At 60.2% G+C, this 20,665-nt stretch overlaps 4 protein-coding genes across 4 annotated transcripts; 3 read left to right on the forward strand and 1 right to left on the reverse strand.

Annotated features, from left to right (window-relative positions):
• Nucleotides 1–6,829: 6,829 nt before the first annotated feature.
• On the forward strand, nt 6,830–9,003 carry A1Q1_03330 (uncharacterized protein; the record flags this gene model as incomplete). The annotated part of the gene is made up of 3 exons (XM_014323162.1): nt 6,830–7,888; nt 8,011–8,195; nt 8,373–9,003. 3 exons carry the CDS (start codon nt 6,830–6,832, stop codon nt 9,001–9,003), a joined length of 1,875 nt encoding a protein of 624 aa, XP_014178637.1.
• Nucleotides 9,004–12,522: 3,519 nt separating this feature from the next.
• A1Q1_03331 (uncharacterized protein) lies at nt 12,523–13,425 on the forward strand (the record flags this gene model as incomplete). The annotated part of the gene is made up of 3 exons (XM_014323163.1): nt 12,523–12,779; nt 12,852–12,957; nt 13,006–13,425. The coding sequence occupies 3 exons, from the start codon at nt 12,523–12,525 to the stop codon at nt 13,423–13,425; spliced, it is 783 nt and encodes a 260-aa protein (XP_014178638.1).
• A 1,374-nt stretch (nt 13,426–14,799) lies between these two features.
• Nucleotides 14,800–16,529, forward strand: A1Q1_03332 (F5/8 type C domain protein; the record flags this gene model as incomplete). Its single annotated transcript, XM_014323164.1, has 2 exons — nt 14,800–14,932; nt 15,151–16,529. The coding sequence occupies 2 exons, from the start codon at nt 14,800–14,802 to the stop codon at nt 16,527–16,529; spliced, it is 1,512 nt and encodes a 503-aa protein (XP_014178639.1).
• A 572-nt stretch (nt 16,530–17,101) lies between these two features.
• Nucleotides 17,102–20,651, reverse strand: A1Q1_03333 (uncharacterized protein; the record flags this gene model as incomplete). Its single annotated transcript, XM_014323165.1, has 3 exons — nt 17,102–19,946; nt 20,092–20,385; nt 20,488–20,651. The coding sequence occupies 3 exons, from the start codon at nt 20,649–20,651 to the stop codon at nt 17,102–17,104; spliced, it is 3,303 nt and encodes a 1,100-aa protein (XP_014178640.1).
• Nucleotides 20,652–20,665: the final 14 nt, after the last annotated feature.

A 20,665-nucleotide genomic window follows, 5' to 3' on the forward strand; every position in this document is an offset into this window, starting at 1 on the left:
CATAGGAATGGATCTGAGCAAGACAAGTGAGCAAGGGCGTGTGGAATATGGAGGAAGAGGTGCCGGACGTCATGAGAGGTCTGATGAACAATGCCTTTTATGCTGTCACCGCCGTCATACACAGCGGTGGCGATGAGAGGGGCACTCTCCGATGAACAACGGCAGCTCCATTGGCTAACGACGTTTCCTGCTGTTGCACACTTCCAGGAGGGCGTCGTTCACCGCGTGCTGCGCATCCGGAAGGGGCAGGAAGAATGAGCAAGTGACCTGTCTGGCTCATCGCCTCGCACGGGGAGACCGTAAAGACAGATAGTCAGTCTGGCCATCGAGTCATGGTGAGAACGGCATCAGCCTCATCTTCACCGGTACGTCAGCCTGTTCGTCAGTCAAATCCACACAACTAGACACACACAACTAGAGGATCTGCCACACAGCGTGTCGCGGATGTCCCCTGGAATGGCTGCTCTTATCTTCATGACATCACCCTGCATACGCGAGCAAGCTCGAGTCAGCTGCCGCAGGGCGAGGCCAGCTGTAACCGTGCGCTCCGCGAAGGTCTAGGGGGAGTATGCCGTGCCTCTCGTGGCAATGGACACCGCATGGAAGCGATCGGGTCGGCTTCATCCTGCATCCCCATCAGTAGGTCGTCAGATGGCCCCAGACAATTGAGCGATGTCGAAGCACGAAACGATCGCGCCGCATAGCTGGTCGATCACGAGCGGCTGCTTGTCCCATGGCACCACCCTCAAAGTGAGGACCGACGTAGTCGACGCACGGGGCGCTTGGGCGCGTGGGTGTCTCGATCTCGTCAGCGAAGTTGTCAGCGCAGCACCCCATCGGACGGCAGAAGATGCTCTGATCGCCCGATCATCCGACACAGCGCCCTGGACCCAGTAGTGCTGCGCTATCTCAGTCGTAATGTGGTGGAACTGCTCGAAGCCTCCTGCCGAAGCACAGAAACCAGTGCGTAGCGCCCTTTGCGTCCTTCTGACGGGCCTATTTCCACGCTTGAGCTGCTGAGACGATTCAGAAGAGGGCGACGCGCTGTGTGGATGAGATGCATCGAATCTGATCTAGTGAGTTCCGAGCACTGAAGCAATACAACGCAAGTCCTTCCGAGAGACCTAGCGGCCGCCAAGCAGTTCTACACTCTTCTAAGCCCGCTGGCGGCCGCGTCCGAAACGCCGTCTGAGCTCGAGCACGAGCACACACCATCTGCTGCCAAGACAGCGAAGGCCCGCCTTCTGCGGCGTTCTCGACGTCTGCTGTCTTCTTCTCGTCCTCGTGCTTCGCAGATCTCACAGCCACTGAACGTGTTCGGTTGCTTCAACCAACAGAAGCATGTGTGCGGCGCCGACCGCCAGCCATGGCCCTTGCGCACGGTCCGCTTGGTCAGGTCTGTGGCACGGGTGGCGCCGGAGGCCGAGCGCCCAGCGCCGCCGGCGATAGGCTGAGCCGGCGGCGTGCCCTGCTCAGCGGACCGGCGCGTAGAAGACGGCATGAGACGGTGCGACGGCGGTGAGTACCCGACCGTTTCTCTACATTGTCATGGGGAAGAGCGATGCAAGATTCGGCCCGTTAGAAACTGGGCCAGCAGTGCCGCCGGAGAGTGACACACCCCAGATCTCACCGTGCGCCTTCTGAGGGGCGCGTGAGGGTGTGGATCTGGCAGAACACTGATGGTGGCGCTCTGCAGGGCACCGAGAAGACGCCTTCACCGTTTCACAATTTCACGTTCTGTGTCGCGAACTGGCGCTCCTACAGGCCAGCCTCGGTGGGGGATCGTGGGGAACTGATACCCCACCCACGCCGTACGAATGCCCGGACAGCGAGCGAGCAGGCGGACAGAAGGGTGTGCTCGAGCGCCTCAGCTGATTCTGTGGGGGCGTGGGGATGAGATAGTCCGCAACCCTCTCAAGGGATGAGGCGTGGACGCGTCGAACCTACCACTAGCAACATTGCTTGCATGGGCATTAGGCCGCCTTGGCATACTGATCCGTACATGTTGCGCCGTTAGACACTGTCGGAGTGTCGGCACCGTTGCCGCCGCCGAGGGCGAGCGCTACACCAGTGCTGCACGAGGTCGACAGGTTAGTGCCCGATCTCGATTGAGGCTGGCTCTTATCATGTGTGCATGAATCGGCACGAAAGGGGTCGCCAGGTTCCCGGCTGAATAGAGAGCTCACTAATGCAGCTAGACGCTCCAGCCTCGTAGCCTCGTGGTCGTACCCGCAGCAAATCGGCCATGCCATATCGCCATAATCACAGGGTCCCTGGGCCATGCGAGGGTGTGATTAGTCGATTAGGCTTGATCACGGCGCGTGAATACAGCACTACGCGCACTAGCGTGCGCTAGATCGCGCTAGAAAGCGAACCCAAAGTTGACAGAAGAACCGATATCCCCAAAAGTACTGATTCGCATTTGCGCTAAGTCTGGCTAGCTCCCGGCTGGCTTGATTGAGATGCCGAGAAACAACTCATCAACTAGTGCTGCAATGTACGCTTGCCGCTGCCAAGTTCGGTTCGCTGCGTGCCTCTTGGCTCTTCATACGTGATGGCGCTGCGCCAGCGTGCACCAGGCCGGACAAGCCGGGGGGCGAGACCGCGTAGGCGTAGACAGGTCCAGGCTTCTCCGCGGCCATCATTTTGAGTGATGGACCAGGATGCTCAGCAAGCCCAGTACGCCCAGCCGGCCCAGTCGCACCCGAGGCACCCATCGGCGTTCAAAATCACCAAAAACTCTGCAAGCAGCCTGGGCAGGGACCAAACGCAGCAATTAGAGGAGCAAGCCAGGACCGAGACCAGTGTCTTACCTGTCTGCATTCAACAAGGCGTGCCTGCAGCTAGCCCGGGTTGCCGGGAAGGATCGAAGGATGGAAGAGAAGAAAATCAATTCAGTGTGGCGTCGTCCTTTCGATCCTGCAATCCTGCAATTCCTGGCAGCGTCCTGGAGAGCACCGTGCACCGCAGGACGGGGAGGTCTGTCCCTGCGGCTTCAGAATGCAAGAATGCACAAAGCAGGCGAGCAAACACCACTCACGCTGCGGCATTCACTGCACGCGCTCACTGCATTCCGCTGCATCACGACTCAGGCACCGCTGAACTGTAGGTCCGCAATCCGCACCGCTGTACACATCAGCAGAATGCAGACACCGGACGCCGCCCGCCGGCACACTCTGAGTACACAGAGGGCAGAGTGTCGGATATCGCCATACCGCACCGCCGCCGGGTGCTCGCCGGGAGCTCCGGGCCGTGCCGAGCGACGGGGTGCGAGAGGTGACTGCGAAGTGATGCCATTCAATATTTTTCGAAGACCTTGACTCTTGCCGTGCCGCGGACATTCGGCACGCACGGCTGGGCACTAACAATCACTTTAATATAATGTGGCGCTTCCCTCCATTAACCCCATCAAACGCTGTGATCCTGTCAAGGACATTTGCGAGATGATATATGCACATGTTGCACGTCCGTCGGCCAATCCATTCCTTCCTCTTGGTCGGAGCAAAGGGCCAGCGTTGCGCAGCGCGGGTCCTCAAGGGGAAAGACGAACCCAGAGCCTGAAGGGTGCTTAGAATAGCAGCGCGGCAGTATCTGCACTCGTACTCAGTCGCAACAGACAGACTCAGACAAGAATCCGATTGCGTATCGACGTTCGGCCGCGCCGAAAGCGACGCACGTCCCTCCTCATCAGACCTCTCCGTCAACCGAAATACTGGGTGCAGCGGCATGCCGCTGCGCTAATCGCAAACTAACCTCCGGCATCCTTCAGGTGTTCGGGACGATTGCCTCAAGATTGTCGAGGAATCGAGGATCCGAGCGGCGCTTTCCCCAAAAACACTCGCGCGTAGCTCAGCATAGCGCGCAGCTCGCCTTTACAATCTCTCCTAATCATACCCTGGAGGGAAAGGTTATGCACACTTTTCTGAGGATCTGAACGTCTATCTAGACCGCCAGGGCCGTAGCCAAGGGAGAGTTACAACCCCCGTGAGGGAGTGAGGCGCGATGATGGTGGTTACGTTACCAACGGCGATTAGGTTTGAATTGCGATCGCTTTGCCCCTCATTCGCTGCGATCGATGTACGTACAGTGCTCTACGGGAATCAGCTCGCAGTAAATCCACGCCCTGCACCGGATCAGGTCTGGAACAGGTAGGAGCAGTTAGGTACTGGTAGCAGTTGCAGCGTAACATGGTACAGGTCAATTGATGAAATGGATGGGTGAGACATCGAGCTCGGACGACCGGGGTTCTGGGACGGGTCTGGGACGGGCCTGTGACGGGCCGGCGGGTCTGACTGGTCTGACTGGTCTGGAAGTACATCGGTGTCCGTCTACTCCGTGCGCTCCTTGCGAGCTCGTCAGATGTGCCGTGCTGGACCGCGTCACTCAATTGACACGAAAGCTGACACAAGGAGCATGACCACATGCGTCCAACTGATAGTGTCGGCTTGTACATTCCAGTGGTGCGGCGTCGCATCACGACATGACAAATGTAGAACACGGGAGCGACTCGGCATGTCGGCTCGAGGTGAATAATGATGGAGAAATCAAGGAGAAATCGGAGAATGTAAGATTGTAACACCACGAGTCCTGGTCCCACCAGTCCCTCGTGTCTGTCCCACTATGGCCACTAAGCCGCGCGACGACGGGATCATCATCAGGATTGTCAGGACGGCGACTAGGTCCGTCGTGCGAGAGTGATCTTCAAAGAATGCTGGGCGGCAGGAACAGGACTGGGGAGCAGGATAGGTTTGTAACGATCGCGGATGCACGATCCGCACACCTCGCGAGAGGCGGATGCCTAGAAGACGCTCAGCTGTTGGTCACCGGACACCATCGTTCGCATTCGCCCTGTCGGCGCGTCTATTACTGCATCCCAGGCTATAACGTTACGAGATACCGAAGCTGATCACGCATTGCGCGATTTCGAAACTGTCCAACCCAAAGTCGGTCAAAAACGAGCGGCCACTATCCCGATGCAGAGCCTGCAAGCCGAGACGCATCGGGCCAAGAGACGAAAAGGACGCAAACATCTAGGTAAAGGAGCAAGGTTTGGGCGGATATGCCGGCATGCGTGCAGCTGCAGACTGGAACGGGGACATGAATCGCTGGCGGCTCCTCCCCGTACGCCTCTAATGTGCGCAGGCGGCGGCGGAAGTGTGGGTCAGAGGCTGCAGAGTGACAAGCGGCTGACGTCGGTGGGTGCGGATTATCAGGCAGCGAAACGCAGACCGCAGACGAGCAAATCAGGCGGCCTACTATGCTTACTTGCCGACGGCTACCCATACCGGTCATATGGATCGGAATGATCAAGGACCCGGATGCAGGATGCACGATTGATTGCATTGTGCGCACGCCCTCCCGCCTGGCGTGCCCGGCCCGCCCCTGGTAGTGGGCGGTTCGATTCTGCATTGCGTCTTGTGCGGCTACCTCTTGTTGACTGTCGATGTCACCGGCCCCAAGCTCCGGCCCTATCGTTGACAGCACAGTGCTTCCTCTGCTCTTCCTTGGGTGAGGATGACCCTGTGCGCGCGATGCAGTAACGGGCTGGGCGGCTCTGCGCGAAGAACATAAGCGCGAACAAGGCACTGCCTGCGACCCCAATATTACAAGACAAAGGTCCCAGGTCCTGAGCGCGTCCTGACGCTCCTGGCCGTGTAGGGTTACCCCAGCTTTCCCAGCCCATTCGGGACCTCGACCAGAGCGCAGCACATCGCATGGCAGCAGTCATGGTGACCAGGGCCAGGGCCGGGCATCTTGACAGCGCGAGTCAGCTCTGACCAGAGACCCGACGAACCAAGCCACGGCCATGAACCCTTAACTCCTCTGCTGACCCTTGGCATCCCTTGCTCCTGACTCCTGGCTCCTTCCTAGCTCCGTCCTGACTCCTGGCAGAATGATACCCGAGCCTTTTGAGCCTTTCCAGCCTAGTCAGCCCGCACGCTGCATGTGCTGCGCCTGCACTGCCGGCGCTACGCTACCGCGCTACCGGCCATAGCCATGTTGCCTCCTTAGCTCCTAGATAGCTCAGATGCCGCAAAGACAACCCAGGACACAGGACCAGGCCGGCGTCATCGAGACCTGAGGGTAGAACCTAGAGCACCTGCAGCCCGTGGCCTCTCCGACCCGGGTGGTCGTCGAGCGTTTGCTCGCGCGCGCGACACCTCTGCCTCTGCCGTGAAAAGCAGAGAAGGATATAGTCCAGAGTGGGTGTCGCATCGCAGTGCACAGGCCATCGACTCTTCTTTTCATCTCTTCGATCCTCCATCTCATCTCCAGTCTCTCCCTCATGCTTCACCCCTTTCCATGACAGACAGGTACGCAGCCGGTCGATAGCTCCAAGCCGCCAGAACCCATCATCGCCTTGGCCTCCGCTCACCAACTCTCCAGTCGTCGTCATCATAAGCCCGCCGCCTACTCGACTTCTGTCACTCGACGCTACAATCATTAAACTCGGGACCGACCCTCTAGAAGCCAGGTCGCCCTCTATCGACTTTCACATTGAGCGCTTTCCAATATAGACTCACCACACTCCCTTCTCGCCTTGCAAGTCACCCCTACCCCTCGAACTCATCTCTCACCTACTCAATATCCTGTTTCGATCTCCTCAACGTGACAGCGTCGTCTACCCACCTCCCCTGAGTATAGGCCTGAGTAGTCAACCTTGTTGGCCGTAGGTCCTTAATACTCTCCGCCTGTCGCCGCCCGCCCGTCACCGACCACCAACACAGATTATCGATCGAGCTCCGACGTCTCCCCTCAGCGAGTCTCGGCCTCGAACCCCTTACCCTCTCGGAGACAGCACATGCAGTTCACACTTGCCCCTTCCAAAATGGCGCCAATCAACGCAAAGGTCAACTCGACCAACTCGCACAACATGCACCAAACCTTCAAGTTCAACTCGATCCCCAAGGCGGTCAAGACCAACGTCACGAAGAAGGGCAGTATAAATACGACAGTGGTCATGGGCCCGGACGGAATGCCGCACCACCGATCAGTCGTCTCTGTCTCCTCTACCACGCCGCGGTCACCGCCGATTACCGCCTCTCCGACCACTGCCAGCTTTGAGAAAGTCCTTGCCGAGTCCCGAGAAGAGAGGATGCGAAGAGTCTCCGGCAGCACGAGCAGTGACGACCGGGGCTCTCGGAAGTCGTTCCGTCTCGACACCAAGGCCGCCCGCCGACAGACGATCCGCGACTTCACCTCCAGTATGCGACGAAAGGCTTCAGAAGCTGTGTCCGTCTCTGTCTCGCAGAGGAGCGACAGTATGAGCCTCGCGAGTGCTTCTGGACCAATGTGCACATCCCCCATCGAAGCGTCCGACTTCGGAGAATGGGTCTACCCGACGTCCCCCTCATTAGCCAAGACAGCCGGAACCTGGGGCCCGGGATCGTCGTCGCCCGTTTCGCCCACAAGCCCTGCGCTGAAGCGGGCTCCGCCAGTGTCTGTCGCTTCCCCGACGTCTCCCTTCCACAATCTGCGGGGGAGCACGGGCACTCTGGATGACATTGCCCCTTTCGCAGCGCCTTCTGGACCGCCACCGGCTCCTTCTGACCTTCCGCAACCGAAGAGTCCTAGGAGCCCCGTACTTGGAATCAGCCGCGTAGTCTCTGGCAGCAGCGCTAGCTCGACCCCGAGCGGGGCCAGCATGCCTCAAACCCCAACAGTTCCGGGATGGCACGACCTTGCTCGCCCGACTGGCGCTGTGGGAGCGAAGCGCGTCTTCTTTGATGACAATGGAGAGGTGCGCTCGGTGTACAAGGTCGGATGGGAGAGCCCTGTGCTCGACCTGGAAGCGCGACTGCACGAGACCATGTACGACATTGCCGGCGGACGCCACACTTTCATCGACCTCGACGAGAACAGCGACGCCCCCGCCACTGTGCTTGATGTGAGTATCTGTCTGTGCGGCAATGGTGCCCCATGCGCGTCCCACACCCGCCCACATGAACATTCCTGCGCCATGTCGCGCACGAGCACCACCCTTGGAATGTCCTCGGCTAACATGCCCAGCTTGGAACCGGCAGCGGTCTCTGGCCCATCTCGCAAGCGCTTGCATGGCCAAAGGCCCAGTTCGTCGCCGCCGACCTCGTTCCGTGCCACATCGACCTGCAGACGCTCGCCGCCGCGACGGCATGCATTGACGACGGCACATGGGAGAGTGTGGCCGACCGGATTGATTTCCAGCAATACAATTTGTGAGTGGCGCAACGCGCTCATTACTCCCCGGCTGGCTCCCCGACGGCTAGCTTGAAGCTGTTGTTCGGCATGCCACGCTAAAACGTGCCGTCTTCGGCGCCTTGCGGCAAGCCTAAGCCCCATAGGCACAGTAGCGCAATTCATTCATTGCTAGCCAACATGCTGACGTACTCCAGCCTGAATGGCCTCCCCTACGACACTGGCTCCTTTGACATGGTCCACCTGCGATTCGTTGGCCTCGGTGTCCCCGAGCATCAGTGGACGGCGCTCCTGGACGAGGCTGTCCGCGTGCTTCGCCCGGGTGGTGTCCTCGAGGTCGTCGAGATGTCAGCTGAGCCACCGACTAGCACGCCGGGCGCCGTCAAGGCCGCGTGGTCTTCGATGCTCCAGTCCGACTACATTCATTCCAACCCCGTCTCTGTGCTCCAGAGCTATCTCCCCTCGACCCCGCACCTCGTCAAGTCGACCCGACCTGTTCTCAATGTCTCGTGGGACATGGAGTCGCCCAGCAACGCGCCTGGAGCGCTTGCCGATGCTTCCATGACGTGGATTCGGTCTGCGCTCGCGTACCGTGACGCCCGGCTAGGCATGGACGAGACTGGAGCTCGCGCCATCAAGGCCTTCGCCAAGGCTGCGCCTGGCAAGTGGATCAGTGTCCGGCCGCACGGCGAGCAGCCAGAGGAGGACGAGGAGCGGAGCCCGCGGACACCCGTCAACCTCGCCGCTTGGGTCGTCGTCAAGGAGAGCCGGACGATCGCCAAGGAGAAGCCGTTGATCACCTCACCACCGGCCACGGCTGCCATCTAAAAGCCTAAACCAGCACCATCAGCACCCGCCAGCACTGCCTTCATCTTTTTACCACCATCATTTCGAAATCCTCAGCGCGACACGGAGCAGTAGCGGAGGTGCCAGTGCAAGAGCGGAGAGAGTGTAGAGCGCGTGCGCAAAATTAGAAATCCCAGCTATCCATACCAGTCTTCTTGGCCGCCAGTTATCTCTCCCTCACCCAACTTTCTTTTCCAAACTCCCACATTCTTGTCATTGTGTTGTCTCATAGTTCAAATTCATTGTAGTGTATTGTATCAGCATAGACTTCGTCAACTATGTCATCTAATCAAATCTGAAAGATGGGTGGGTCGGGCCCACTCGTTGCCCGTCCCTTGTCGCATTGTGAGAACAGGCGACGTAATGGGCGGAAATAGTGGGAGGCCGTTGGTCGCGCTGAAACGAACATTGCGAGGCGTGTCAGGCATCAGACAGGCGCCAGGCAGGCGTCGCAGACATGGAGCAAGCTCATTACGTCTATTAGTGGGCGGTCATTACCCCCGCCCTCCTCGACATGAGCGGCCCCTGGCGCTCTGGCATGCTGGCACACGCGTAGCTCTGGCGTACCTGTACCTATTCTGTGCCTAGTGTGAATCTGAGCATCAAGCTCAGCAGAATGGACGCCGTCCCGGTATTAAACTCAACGGAGGCGTGCCTTGGTCCGAGCTTGTTGCGCCTCGGCGAGCGCAGCGAGCCCATCGAGCGCCGAGCCAGGTGCATGGCGAGTAGAGAGCCCAACGAAGTTAGTGTCCGTCACCGAGAGCCAAGCGTGCTGGAGCGGGCACACCGAGAGATGGGCTCTGCACCGCTTTCGATCTCCATATCTAGACGCACGAAGCGTGCGACGTGACGTTTCGAGGCGGTATGCTTGCGCGCATGGAGCTTAACATCAATTCACAGTTTCGAAACCACAAGCTCGTGGGCGGTGCTTTGGAACTCTGAAAGACTGGGAGAGCCACACGTCCAAGCGGGCATGTGGCTCAAAGCCCCTCACTCGCCGTTATGCACAGAGCGAGCGCCGAAGCACGGTGGGCGGGGGTGAGGCAGTCCCCGCGTTCGTCGCGCGCCGTAACGAAGACCGGAGCGACGTTGATTTCCACGGCCCGTTCGGATCTTTCGGTGATCTCAACTCTCTCCCATTCGGCGAGGGCACGATGAGAGAACGGCGAAGCGGCCCATTTCGACCGCCATGTCATGTCCATGCGCGGCGTCGGGCCGTTTCGAACATCTCCACCCCCCACGCCATTGAATTCAGAGATGGGAGAGATCTTCTGCGCCACTCGGCCCATGTTCTGATCGCACGACCGGTCTCGCATTCACACGACCGCGCCACGCAGTGCTTAGCGCGACGGCCACGGCGCACCACCGATGTGCACCGAGCACCCCCGAGGAGGATCGAGACGCTGGGGCAGACTAGTCGAGATTCTGCGAAACAGGTCTACTCATGGGTTGAGAACGAGATGGGGACTGGAGGGGACCGGGTATCGACCTCGACTGGACCGGTCGCGGGTCGAGTGCTCGCTGAAGAGAATCAGCGTCGGTTGGCGTCGCCGGCGCCACCGCCACGCCGCAGGCCGGGCTCCGGTCTGACCGGAGCGTCCGCGACAGGTGACAGGACGGTGAATTCAGAACTGAGGGTAGCGACATGGGCGGCTGCCTGACACACCATTCCTCGCTTCTGCTGGAGCTCCCCCGAGACTTCCTCCCCCACGCGCCCCACGCGTGCTTGAATAGGCCGACTTCGAAGTTTTGGGTCTGGAGACGCACACGACGGAGGCACGTAGGAGTATGGCTTGCTCTTCGACGCCATCGTCGGTGTTGGGTCCCATTCTAGGGCCGTGGATACCAGAGAGAGGAACGTGAGGAACGAGGCACGGCGCAAGGACGTTGTCATTTTCGAGGTTTCGAGGGTTTGACTTGTGAGGGATTTTCTGCGCAGGCACGCACCCAGGGCTGTCGGCGATGTACGCACTTCGTCCTGCACATCGCACACGCGGCTTGGGCTTGTGTTCGGTTGCTAGGTGGGTCAGTTCGTCGGCGTTGGCTGTCAGTTGGTTGTGAGTTCGGCTGGACCATCATTCACTCTCTCCCAGACTAGTAAAAGAGGGGATGGTGTTGAAAGAAGGGGTCTGTTGCGAGTGAAGAGCTGGTGGATGAAAGAGTCACGCGACGTCGCACGAGATCAAGTGGGTTCTGACAGAAGGGGTGTCTCGCTTGCTTAGCCCTTTGGGATCGGCGTTTCATGTTGCGAGCCAAGAGGGTTCGATGTGGGCGTCGACATCAACGAAGTCCGGCCCCAACCAACATTTGTCCAGTTGACGTTTGCGGTTTCAGCTCAAGAAGGAGGTGCAGTTGTAGCCGCCTAGTGTCGGTCCACACTCTATACGCGTTACCATCGGCGTCGCCATCCCGGGGCTGGATGAGCACCGTCAAGCGAACTGTTGAGACATGATACGTCCAAAGGACCCCCCAGTCGAACACATGAGCACCGAGCGGACACTAACTGGACCGAACACCGCTGTACGTTATGCATGTCATAGAAGTGGGTTGTGGGGCGGTCCAGAGTTGCTGCGGCCGCATTCCAGGGTGATCCTTTGCCCTGGCAGGCAGAGCATGTCACCAAGTCACCGAATCTCCAAGTACGGCAGAAAGAGACAGGTACGAAGCAGCCTCGATGGACGGTGCGGTTAGGGAAGTGATAAGCGGAGCGGCTACGAGAGCGGCAGCGTTTCTTCACCGCCGCAGCGTCACTTCATCGTCACTCGGCGTCGCACGTCGACCCGCACGATGAGTGCTGGCTCTTCGGTTCGCTGTGTTGTGCCCCTTGTGATTTCGTAAACCCGCACCGCCAGTCAAACAGTCGTCGGAGCTGCCAGTGCGCCGAGATGAGGTCCCAGGCTCAACGGAATCCTTCTCTGGTTCCGAGATCTCCCACGGAAGCGCGGAGCGAGGTGTCCAGCGTAGCTTGCCATATCTATGCGCAGACCCCATAATCCATGGCCGTGATGATGACTGCAACACCGCAGTCGATTAACCTGTACAGTGATATTCCATCACAATCACTCGCTGGCAGAACGCGTCGTCCATAACGGCTGGGTGACGGGGTGATCGGCAGTGACGGGTGGTCACGAGAATGCGAGTGATCCTCGACAAAGGAGTAGAAAGTTGCACAGGCGGTCGTCATTGCTCCGCGACCTCTGTGCGGGCAGAGGCTGGGCACAGTCTTCCCTGTAAGCTGGGTGCTCAAGATTCGTGTTCGATACGTGACCTGCACGTTGTTGACATACATTAGATCAAGTTTACCATGAGCTGAGTCAGGTCGACGGGAGGGACCAGTGAACAATGCTAGCAGCGCGCTAAGGTGTGCAGCCTAGGTTATCAGGATGGCAGGTTTGTTTATCAGTAGATGAGATTTGCGCAAGAACGCCCTCATCATTTCTCTCATCACTCTTCTCCAAGATCTCGTTCGCTATCCTTGCCTTCAGCATCACCCTCCCTATTATGTCCCAGGACGTATCCCAACCCTCAACGCGACCGCCGCTCACCTATTCCGAGTGCATCTACGCCTTCCCCACCTGCCAATGGGACGGATTCAAATTCCCCTACCCACCCGTGCCGAACCGTGACATCACACGCAAAGCCCTGTGGGCAATGCGCGCCGCCAGCGAACGCTGGACAGTAGCGATCAGCCGGCGGAGTACGGTCGGCCTTGACAAGGTTGACTTCGGTGTCGCTGTTTTCGCAAAAGCGTTGGAAGTGTGAGTATTGCCCGCGCTCCATAGGGCGCTCCCTTGCATAGCGCTATTGATCGCTCCTCCGCTAACTCGCAGAGAACGATGTGCTCGTCTCCACTGGCGGGCCAAGGGGAAGGTGATCAGAGACACCGCAGCATGGCTCGAACTCACAGACGGGATCATCGACTGGTCTTTGGATCAGGTAGGCGGCGTCGATCCAGTTCATTGACTGACGATGACTGACGAGCAGGCTGTACGGAAAATGAAACCCCGCTTCCCTACCCAAGAGTTTGCACGGTTCGAGACAGAAGAAGTGCGCAGGGTAGCTCGCCAGTTCGTTCGAAACTCACTCAACTGGCAATGGAGTCGTGGCACGCACAGTATGGACCAAAGTCCTCCTTTGTTGCACATCGAGGAAGGCGTTTGGTTCGATCGATACATGCCCGATCTCAAAGACATTCCACCGCGCGCTTTCACCCGCATTGGGACGGACTCAGTGGAGAGTGACCGGGATGAGCCTCCACAGACGCTGTGGATCGACTACACTGGGAGGGAAGTCGCGCCTCCCAAGGTGCGGCGGGAGTTGCCTCACGACAGACCTTGGGGTCCTGGTTTTGAACTTGAAGCGGAGAGCCCGTCATGCCGTAGGGGGTCGTCTCGAAACGGTTGAGGGCTCTGCAGTGGGCAACTTCTTTCCAGCGGTTCGGGTGCAGGGAGCGACTTGCTCGCTTGGAATCAGTCCTAGTAAGGGTATCGTCGTAATCTCAGTTAGTCTTTGTAAGCTGGAAATGACATGAGTGTGTTCGCCTGTGAGAGGTCGAGACAGCCATCCCCACCTTAACGAACGCCCTATACCCGGCCCAGGCCCGTTTGCGAAGGCTCAGCCCCTCTCAAACCGACCATAGCATTCTAGAGGAGGGAGCCATGGCGCAGGACACAGAAATGAAGTAGCTTAACGGGCGAGATCGTCGACGGTGCGTTTGTAGAATGGTGGGCTGAGGAGTGTCAGATCCCGGACAATTGAGCGGGACCAAACAAGCGTGTTTGCCTTGTTTACACTTTCAGGTCGCTCAGGCGCAAAACTCAAAAAAGCAGTCGCGGAATTCCCCGCCCTGGCGCCGCTTGGCTTGCGTGCAGAGGTGCACCGGGATGCAACGTGAACAAAGTTTGCTGGACGAGATCATGAGATCAGGAATGGGATGAGACTGCGTACATTGCTCGTGAGACAGGCGATCATCCGGGCTGCCATGAGGCGTATTCCGCGTACATCACATGCCGGGATGACGAGATAGATAAGATCAAGCCGGGCCTTGACCGGCGCTCTCACGCTCCCATGTCCCACTGCTTGCAAAGGTCGCTGGAAAGTGAAGAGAAGCATACATGGGTACGCGGCCATCTGGATGCTGCCCAGCGAGTCAGAGAACGAGCCCAGCTACATTATAACCCAAAGCAGGCAGTTTATCAGCCAAGCAGCAACCAGCCATCCTGAGCTGATGGCTCCAAAGCCCCAAATGGTCAAGACCCCGCACCGACCGGTAAATGGAAAAGGTAAACAAACGCCACGGCGAAAACGACTGGTCTCTGGCGATTTTCCTCTGCATGCTCGCACAAAGTTATGGTTATGTTATGCCTGTCACTCTTGCTTGTGCCTCTGTCACTCCTAGTGCACGAACCGACAAATCGACATTCCCGCTCACCGACCCACCATCACGCTTCTTCCCTGCAGTGCCTGCGTCAACATCCTGGTGTGATTCCGCGCACCGTCCTCAACGCACGCCCGGGCGCCCAACCGTAGCCGTGCAGCCTTCAGCCGTGCGCGAGCCGTAGAGGTGCTTCGGGCCGAGAACCGTGAGCCCTGCGAACGACAGCCCACAGCAGCCCACCCCGGCACGGCAGATCATCCGGAGTGCGACTCTTGTGACGCTTCGATCAACGGAAGCTGTAGCAACAAGCTCGACGTACGATTCCCAGACTGAACCCGGACCCGAAGCTGCAGGAAGCTAGACGTCACCCGAACCCGAACGAAGCTGAAAGGACATACAAGATGAGGGGGCCAGGTCTTGACACGATCCACTCTGCCCTCCGCTTGACGGCGTTCGACCTCCCTGTTGACGATAGTGATCTCGCACGAGCTTGTCTCCTCGGCGCTGAAGTGCTTGGAATACAGGACCCTATAGGTGCGTTGGACAGCGTTGGCTGCTCGTCCTTTATCCCCTCGATCTGCACCCCCGGTGCCCCTTCCCTCAATCTTTCGCTCCTCGTTCCTTCATCTCGCTCGGGCTTTCGATGATGGGGGCTCGGACTCTGCACTGACGGAATGGAGAATGAGGGTGCTCATGTCAGATCGAGGGTGACGACAGATCGAGGTCTGGGCAACAAATGAGCTAATGCACAGACGAAATGCAGCTCGGACACTTGCGAGCCCCCGACCAACCCTCAGCAGCGAGGAGGCGGCTCGCGTCTCGCCCCTCCTCTGGTTTGTGGACGGATCCGCCCCCGCCGTCTGGAGCCAAATCGGCTCCAGTGACGCCTAGAAAGTCGCCTCTGAGGAGCGTTCCGAGCCCTCCACGGCGGGAGGCGTCGACGGCTGAGAAGGAGAAGGCTGAGGAGATAGCGAGGGTCGTGACCCCGCCTCCGCAAGCACAGACAACGCCTCGTCGGTCCTCTGGCCCACGCAAAGCGCGGCCCTCGTACCCGCCCCAGTCACCTTCTCAGCGCGCGCGGTCTACGTCCGTCTCCATCTCCCCTCCGCGGACTCTGTCGCCCGCCCAGTCTCTACCTCCTCCCCGGGCACCTTCACCACGGCCAAAATCAACGTCGCCCACACCTTCACCAGCATTCACATCGATTCTTGACCGCCCCCACCCCCGATCCCAGCAACGCCCAAGGAGCGTGTCTCCTCCCAGCAGCATCCTCGTTACACCGACCGAAACCACGTTCATTCTCCCCACACAGGTCGCGCCCATCCCGTTCCCTGTACCAAAGCCCACACCCCCAACATCTCCCACAAGTGTCTCCTTTGCGGACCAGCAAAGCCAGCCCCGGACACCTACCAAGCCTCCCTCGAAGACAGACGAGAGCCAACGAACCCCGACACAGAAGAGTGTGACGCAACTGAAGCAGAAGCAGCAAAAGCAGCGCCCAGTCACTCTCCACTCGATCCAGTACCACGACCTAGCGGACCTTGCCCGTCTATCTCTCGACGAGCCCACAGAACCCTCAGAGATGAAGCCTCCACCCCTCCTCAAACTCGCGACACAGGGCAAGCGCCCAGTGTACGGCAGCGCGAACGCGCAGTTCAGTGCCCTCGTGCTCGTCAAGTCGAACACGCCGAGCATCTACGGCTGTGCGGCGGGGAGCGCGAGCTGCTCCTCCCTCGTCTCGCATAGCGCCTCGATTCACCACGCCTCCATCTCCTCAAGGGGACATGGACATATGCGGACACAGTCCCACGGCGCGCCGCGCACCCCCACCTCTCCGCGAACACCACGCACACCGCATACACCGGGACACGCGCCGGCGAACGCTCCAGGGACAGCGTTCCCGGGCGAAGTATGCGAAGTACCCAGCATCAGCGTGACGGCGCCGACGCCGAGTTCTCCCCGGTTCTCGTTCAGCTCGCTCTTCCCGCCCAAGGCGCCCAAGAGCCCGCTGTCTCCCCAGAAACGGCCACAGAGGCAGCGCAGAGTCAGCGCCGAGGCGAGTCAGTGGGCGTGGGGGGCCAAGCGGGGTTCGAGGCAGAGTTCGGCGCAGGGCGGACCGGAGAGTGGCTGAGTGGCTGAGCAGCTGAGCGCAGCGAAGCAAAAACCAAGCGCCTCTCTTCACTCTCGTCCTGGCCCCTACACACCAAACCACATCCTGTCAAAACCGGCCCTCGTGTCAAAACCGGCCCTCGGTTGGCCTTCTTCTCTCTCCTACTCTCTCCAGGTCCTCTTTAGCTTGTTCTGGTATCTCAGTCGTTCCATCTGTCGCATCGGTATCCCACCATCGTCCCTCATTACTCTCGATAGATTTACATTAGCATCGGCGCAACGTCCGCGCCTGTTATATCAATAGATGTAAGCAATCGTATACTCCCGTCGCACATCCTCGCATGCGCCGGACCTTGGTGTTGCTTCCCGCTGTGGGTGGCCCAGTTCACTGGTCCTTCATGTCCGCCGTGGTGCCACCCTTGCATTCGAGAGTGGGACACCGGGGCAGCCCCGCGCTGCCCTGCAGCATTGCAGCATTGAACGGGACAGCGCGGTGGTGAGGATAATGCGTACATACAGTGTGAAAGTCTACTTGACATTCTCTACTTCTCCCTTCCTCTCTCTCTTAAAATTCACTGGCGAGGCCCCACAGCCCTACTTCCTACGCAGGCTGCGGATCGGCCTCTCCCCCGTACTACCGGGCGCGGGGGCGCCAAAGCTGAACCCGCCGCTCGCGTCGCTCGACGGCGCGGCGCCGAAACTGAACCCTCCAGCAGCCGCACCACCCGTGCCGGTCGCACCGCTCGAGGGCGCGCCGAATGAGAACCCACCAGACGCCGGCTGGTTTCCACCAGCAGCAGGAGTACTAGAGCCAAAAGTGAACGTCGACGCGGACTTAGCTGCCCCGGTTCCAGCTCCTCCAGAGGGGGCGCCAAAGCTGAAGCCTCCCGGTGCAGCAGCGGGCGTACTCGAGCCCGAGCCCGGGTTCGAGCCAAAGCTGAAGCTACCCCCGGCTGCTCCGTTGGCAGTACCGAAGCCGGAACCGAAGGCGGGCGTATCCTTCTTCTCACCTCCGGTCGAAACGCCTGAGCCGAAAGAGAACGTGGGAGCAGACTTCGGAGCATCCGCCTTCACAGCCGAGGCGAAGGAGGGCTTGTCGCTGCCGAAGGCCGGCTTGTCCGTAGTGGAGCCGAAGGAGAAGAACGAAGAGGAGGCGGCGGCGGGCTTGTCCGCGGGGCCCGAACCAAAGGAGAAACTCGAGGCAGGCTTGTCGGCTGACTTCTCGGCAGCCGGGGCTGAGCCGAACCCGCCGAATCCGGAGGGCTTGGCCGCAGAAGACGAGCCGAACGAGAACGAAGACGCGGAAGAGGCAGGCTTGGGCGCCTCGTCCTTCTTCTCGGCAGCCGGAGTGGAGCCGAACCCGCCAAAGCCTGCGGTGGCCGGCTCGTCGTCGGCGGGAGCGGTGGATCCGAACGAGAAGCTCGACGTTGGCTTGGGCGCCTCGTCGGCCTTGGGAGCCGAGGAGCCGAACGAGAACGAGCTTGAAGAGGCAGGCTTGGCGGGTTCGTCCTTCTTCTCGGCGGCACCGAAGCCGCCAAAGCTCGATGTGGCTGGCTTGTCCGTGACGGGAGCGGGGGAGCCGAAGGAGAACGAGGCCGGCTTGTCGGCAGCCTTGGCTGCGCCGAAGGAGAAGCTGGATGCGGGCTTGGGCGCCTCGTCCTTCTTCTCGTCAGTCTTGGCGGGGGCGCCGAACGAGAACCCTCCCGTGGCGGGCTTAGACGCTTCGTCCTTCTTCGCGGCGGCAGGGGCACCGAAGGAGAAGGAAGACACAGGCTTGTCGGCGGGCTTGTCGGTGGCAGAGGCGGTCGAACCGAAGGAGAACGAGGCAGCGGGCTTGGGCGCCTCGTCCTTCTTCTCTTCCGCCTTGGCCGTAGCACCGAATGAGAAGCCATCAGAGACAGGCTTGGGAGCCTCATCCTTCTTCGCCGGAACGCCGAACGAAAATCCACCAGCACCAGCGGCAGGCTTGGGGGTCTCCTCCTTCTTCTCTTCCGGCTTGGCGGGGGCAACGGGGGCGCCAAAGGAGACTGCCGGCTTGTCGGCGGGCTTGTCGGCAGGCTTGTCGTCCTTCTTGGCCGGCGCGCCAAATGAGAATCCACCAGCTGCAGGCTTGGGTGCCTCGTCCTTCTTCTCCTCCGTCTTCGCCGGGGCCGCCGGAGCTCCGAAGCTAAACCCGCCCGCGGCAGGCTGGGCGTCATCCCTCTTCACCTCCGCCTTGGCCGCAGCGGCCGGAGCGCCGAAGCTGAACCCACCCGCGGCCTTGGGCTCCTCCTTCTTCTCGCCCGCGGCGGAAGCAGTCGACGCCGACCCAAACGAGAACGCGGGCTTCTCGCCCGCACCGGCTGCAGAAATAGAGCTCTTCGCGAGCGGACTCGATGCCTCGACCTTTGCGCTCTGGCTCAGTGCCCCTCCAGTAGGCGAGAGGGGTGTCTTGGGCACAGCAGCCGAGACGCTTCGGTTCAGCTTGGCGATGAGCTCGTCGTGGCGTTTCGTCCGGCCAGCCTCTGAGAGTTGACGGGGCTGGAAGCGGATCGCCGATGAGGTGGAGCGGTTCTTGCGAGCCGGACTGCCCAGGTTCGCACCGGCGTACAGGCCCTTGCCCTTGTCGAGCTGGGGCGGGACGGAGACCTTGCGACTCATGCCGATACGCCCGTAGTGCCTCACTTTCGGCAGCTCCTTGACTGCCGGCGAGGTGTTGGCCGTCCGAGGCGCAGAGGGCGAGTCGGGCTGCCAGCCCAGCCGTCCTGCCGCCTTGAGCTCGTCGTACTCGCCCTCCTGAACCCAGGCGCGCACGAGCTCGCCGGCCTCCTCTAGCGTGTCCGGGTGCGCGGAGTCGAGGGGCATGTTGTACTTCCGTGCCGAGATGCGAAGATCCTCGGCGCGGTAGACCTCGCCGCTGTTGGCCTCGAACCACTTGACGCCAGAGGCGTCCGTGAACACCTTGCCGCGCAGTGTGCCCGGCACGTCGCCATAGATGGGCAGTCCCTCGGGTCCATCGACGCGGTGCAGCTTCGGGTCGATGAGGGGGAGTTGCTGCACGGGTGTCCCGGTCTGGCTCTTCTCCTCTGGCGAGACTTCGGGGGTGACGCGCTCCTCCTTGACGGATACATCGTCGTCCTCGTCCATCTTCTCCCCACCCTCTTCCTCGTCGGTGTGGAAGTCGGAATCGGACAGATCGAAAATCTTGCGTCGCCGCTTGCGGGGTTCAGCACTGTCGGCTGCTGAACGCTTGGCCGCTGCGCGCTTCTCGGAGAGCCCATGCTTGATCACGTCGACGTCCATATCCTCCAGTTCGTGGATGTAGTTCATTTCCTCGTCCTCCTCCTCGTCTTCTTCTTCCAGCATGGCCTCCTTGCCCTTCCGGCGGCGCTGGGAGGGCGCCTCCTCTTCACTGTCCGATGAATCTCCGCGTCCGCGCTTCTTCTGCGCCAGCTTGGCGCTGGAAACGTTCCGTGACACGGCACGCGACGCCTGTCGCGACCCCTTGCGAGAGTTGGGACCCGCAGGGCGTGACGGTGCCCGGAACGAGAGCGGATACTTCTGCATCGCCCTGAGAGTTAGCATCACTCATCTGGAAAACTCACGGTTCCTCATCCACCTCAGGCGGATCGAAGGGTTTCCGTCTGCGGGGCGACTGATACTGTCCTGCGAGCTGGTCGAGGTCGCTCCTGCTCATGCGCCTGAGCTCGTGAACGGCTCGCGATCCCCACTCGTGGATCTCGCGCTCGCGGTCGGCCTGTTCCTTCCGCTCCTTCTCCTCGCGCTCCTTCTGTTGCTTCGCGAGGATCTCCTCACGCCGCCGAAGCTCCGCCGCGGGGCGCGCGATGATCCACGGCCGCTTGTCGCTGTCGGGGATGCCGGCGCGGCGGCGCTGTTCCCTGTTGGTCAGCTTTGGTGTGGTCCTGGCAGCTTGCTTGCGCGAATCGACGACAAAGGGTGACAGAAAGTGGACAACTGTTGCGCGGGTGGAGATCACTCACAGCCTGTACTTCTGGATCGCGCAGCGCTGGTTGTACCGCCTCAGCGCATACTTGTACCCGACCCATAATCCGCTCAGGATGCCGAGGAAAATAACAGGGTGAGCCCAGGCAAACTTAATGACAGCGGCAAGCGCCGAGAAGGCGAGACCGATGAGGCCGAGCATCTTTGGTCCTATTG

The sequence above is a fragment of the Trichosporon asahii genome, assembly GCF_000293215.1.
Source record: "Trichosporon asahii var. asahii CBS 2479 unplaced genomic scaffold scaffold00056, whole genome shotgun sequence".
Lineage (NCBI taxonomy): Eukaryota > Fungi > Basidiomycota > Tremellomycetes > Trichosporonales > Trichosporonaceae > Trichosporon > Trichosporon asahii.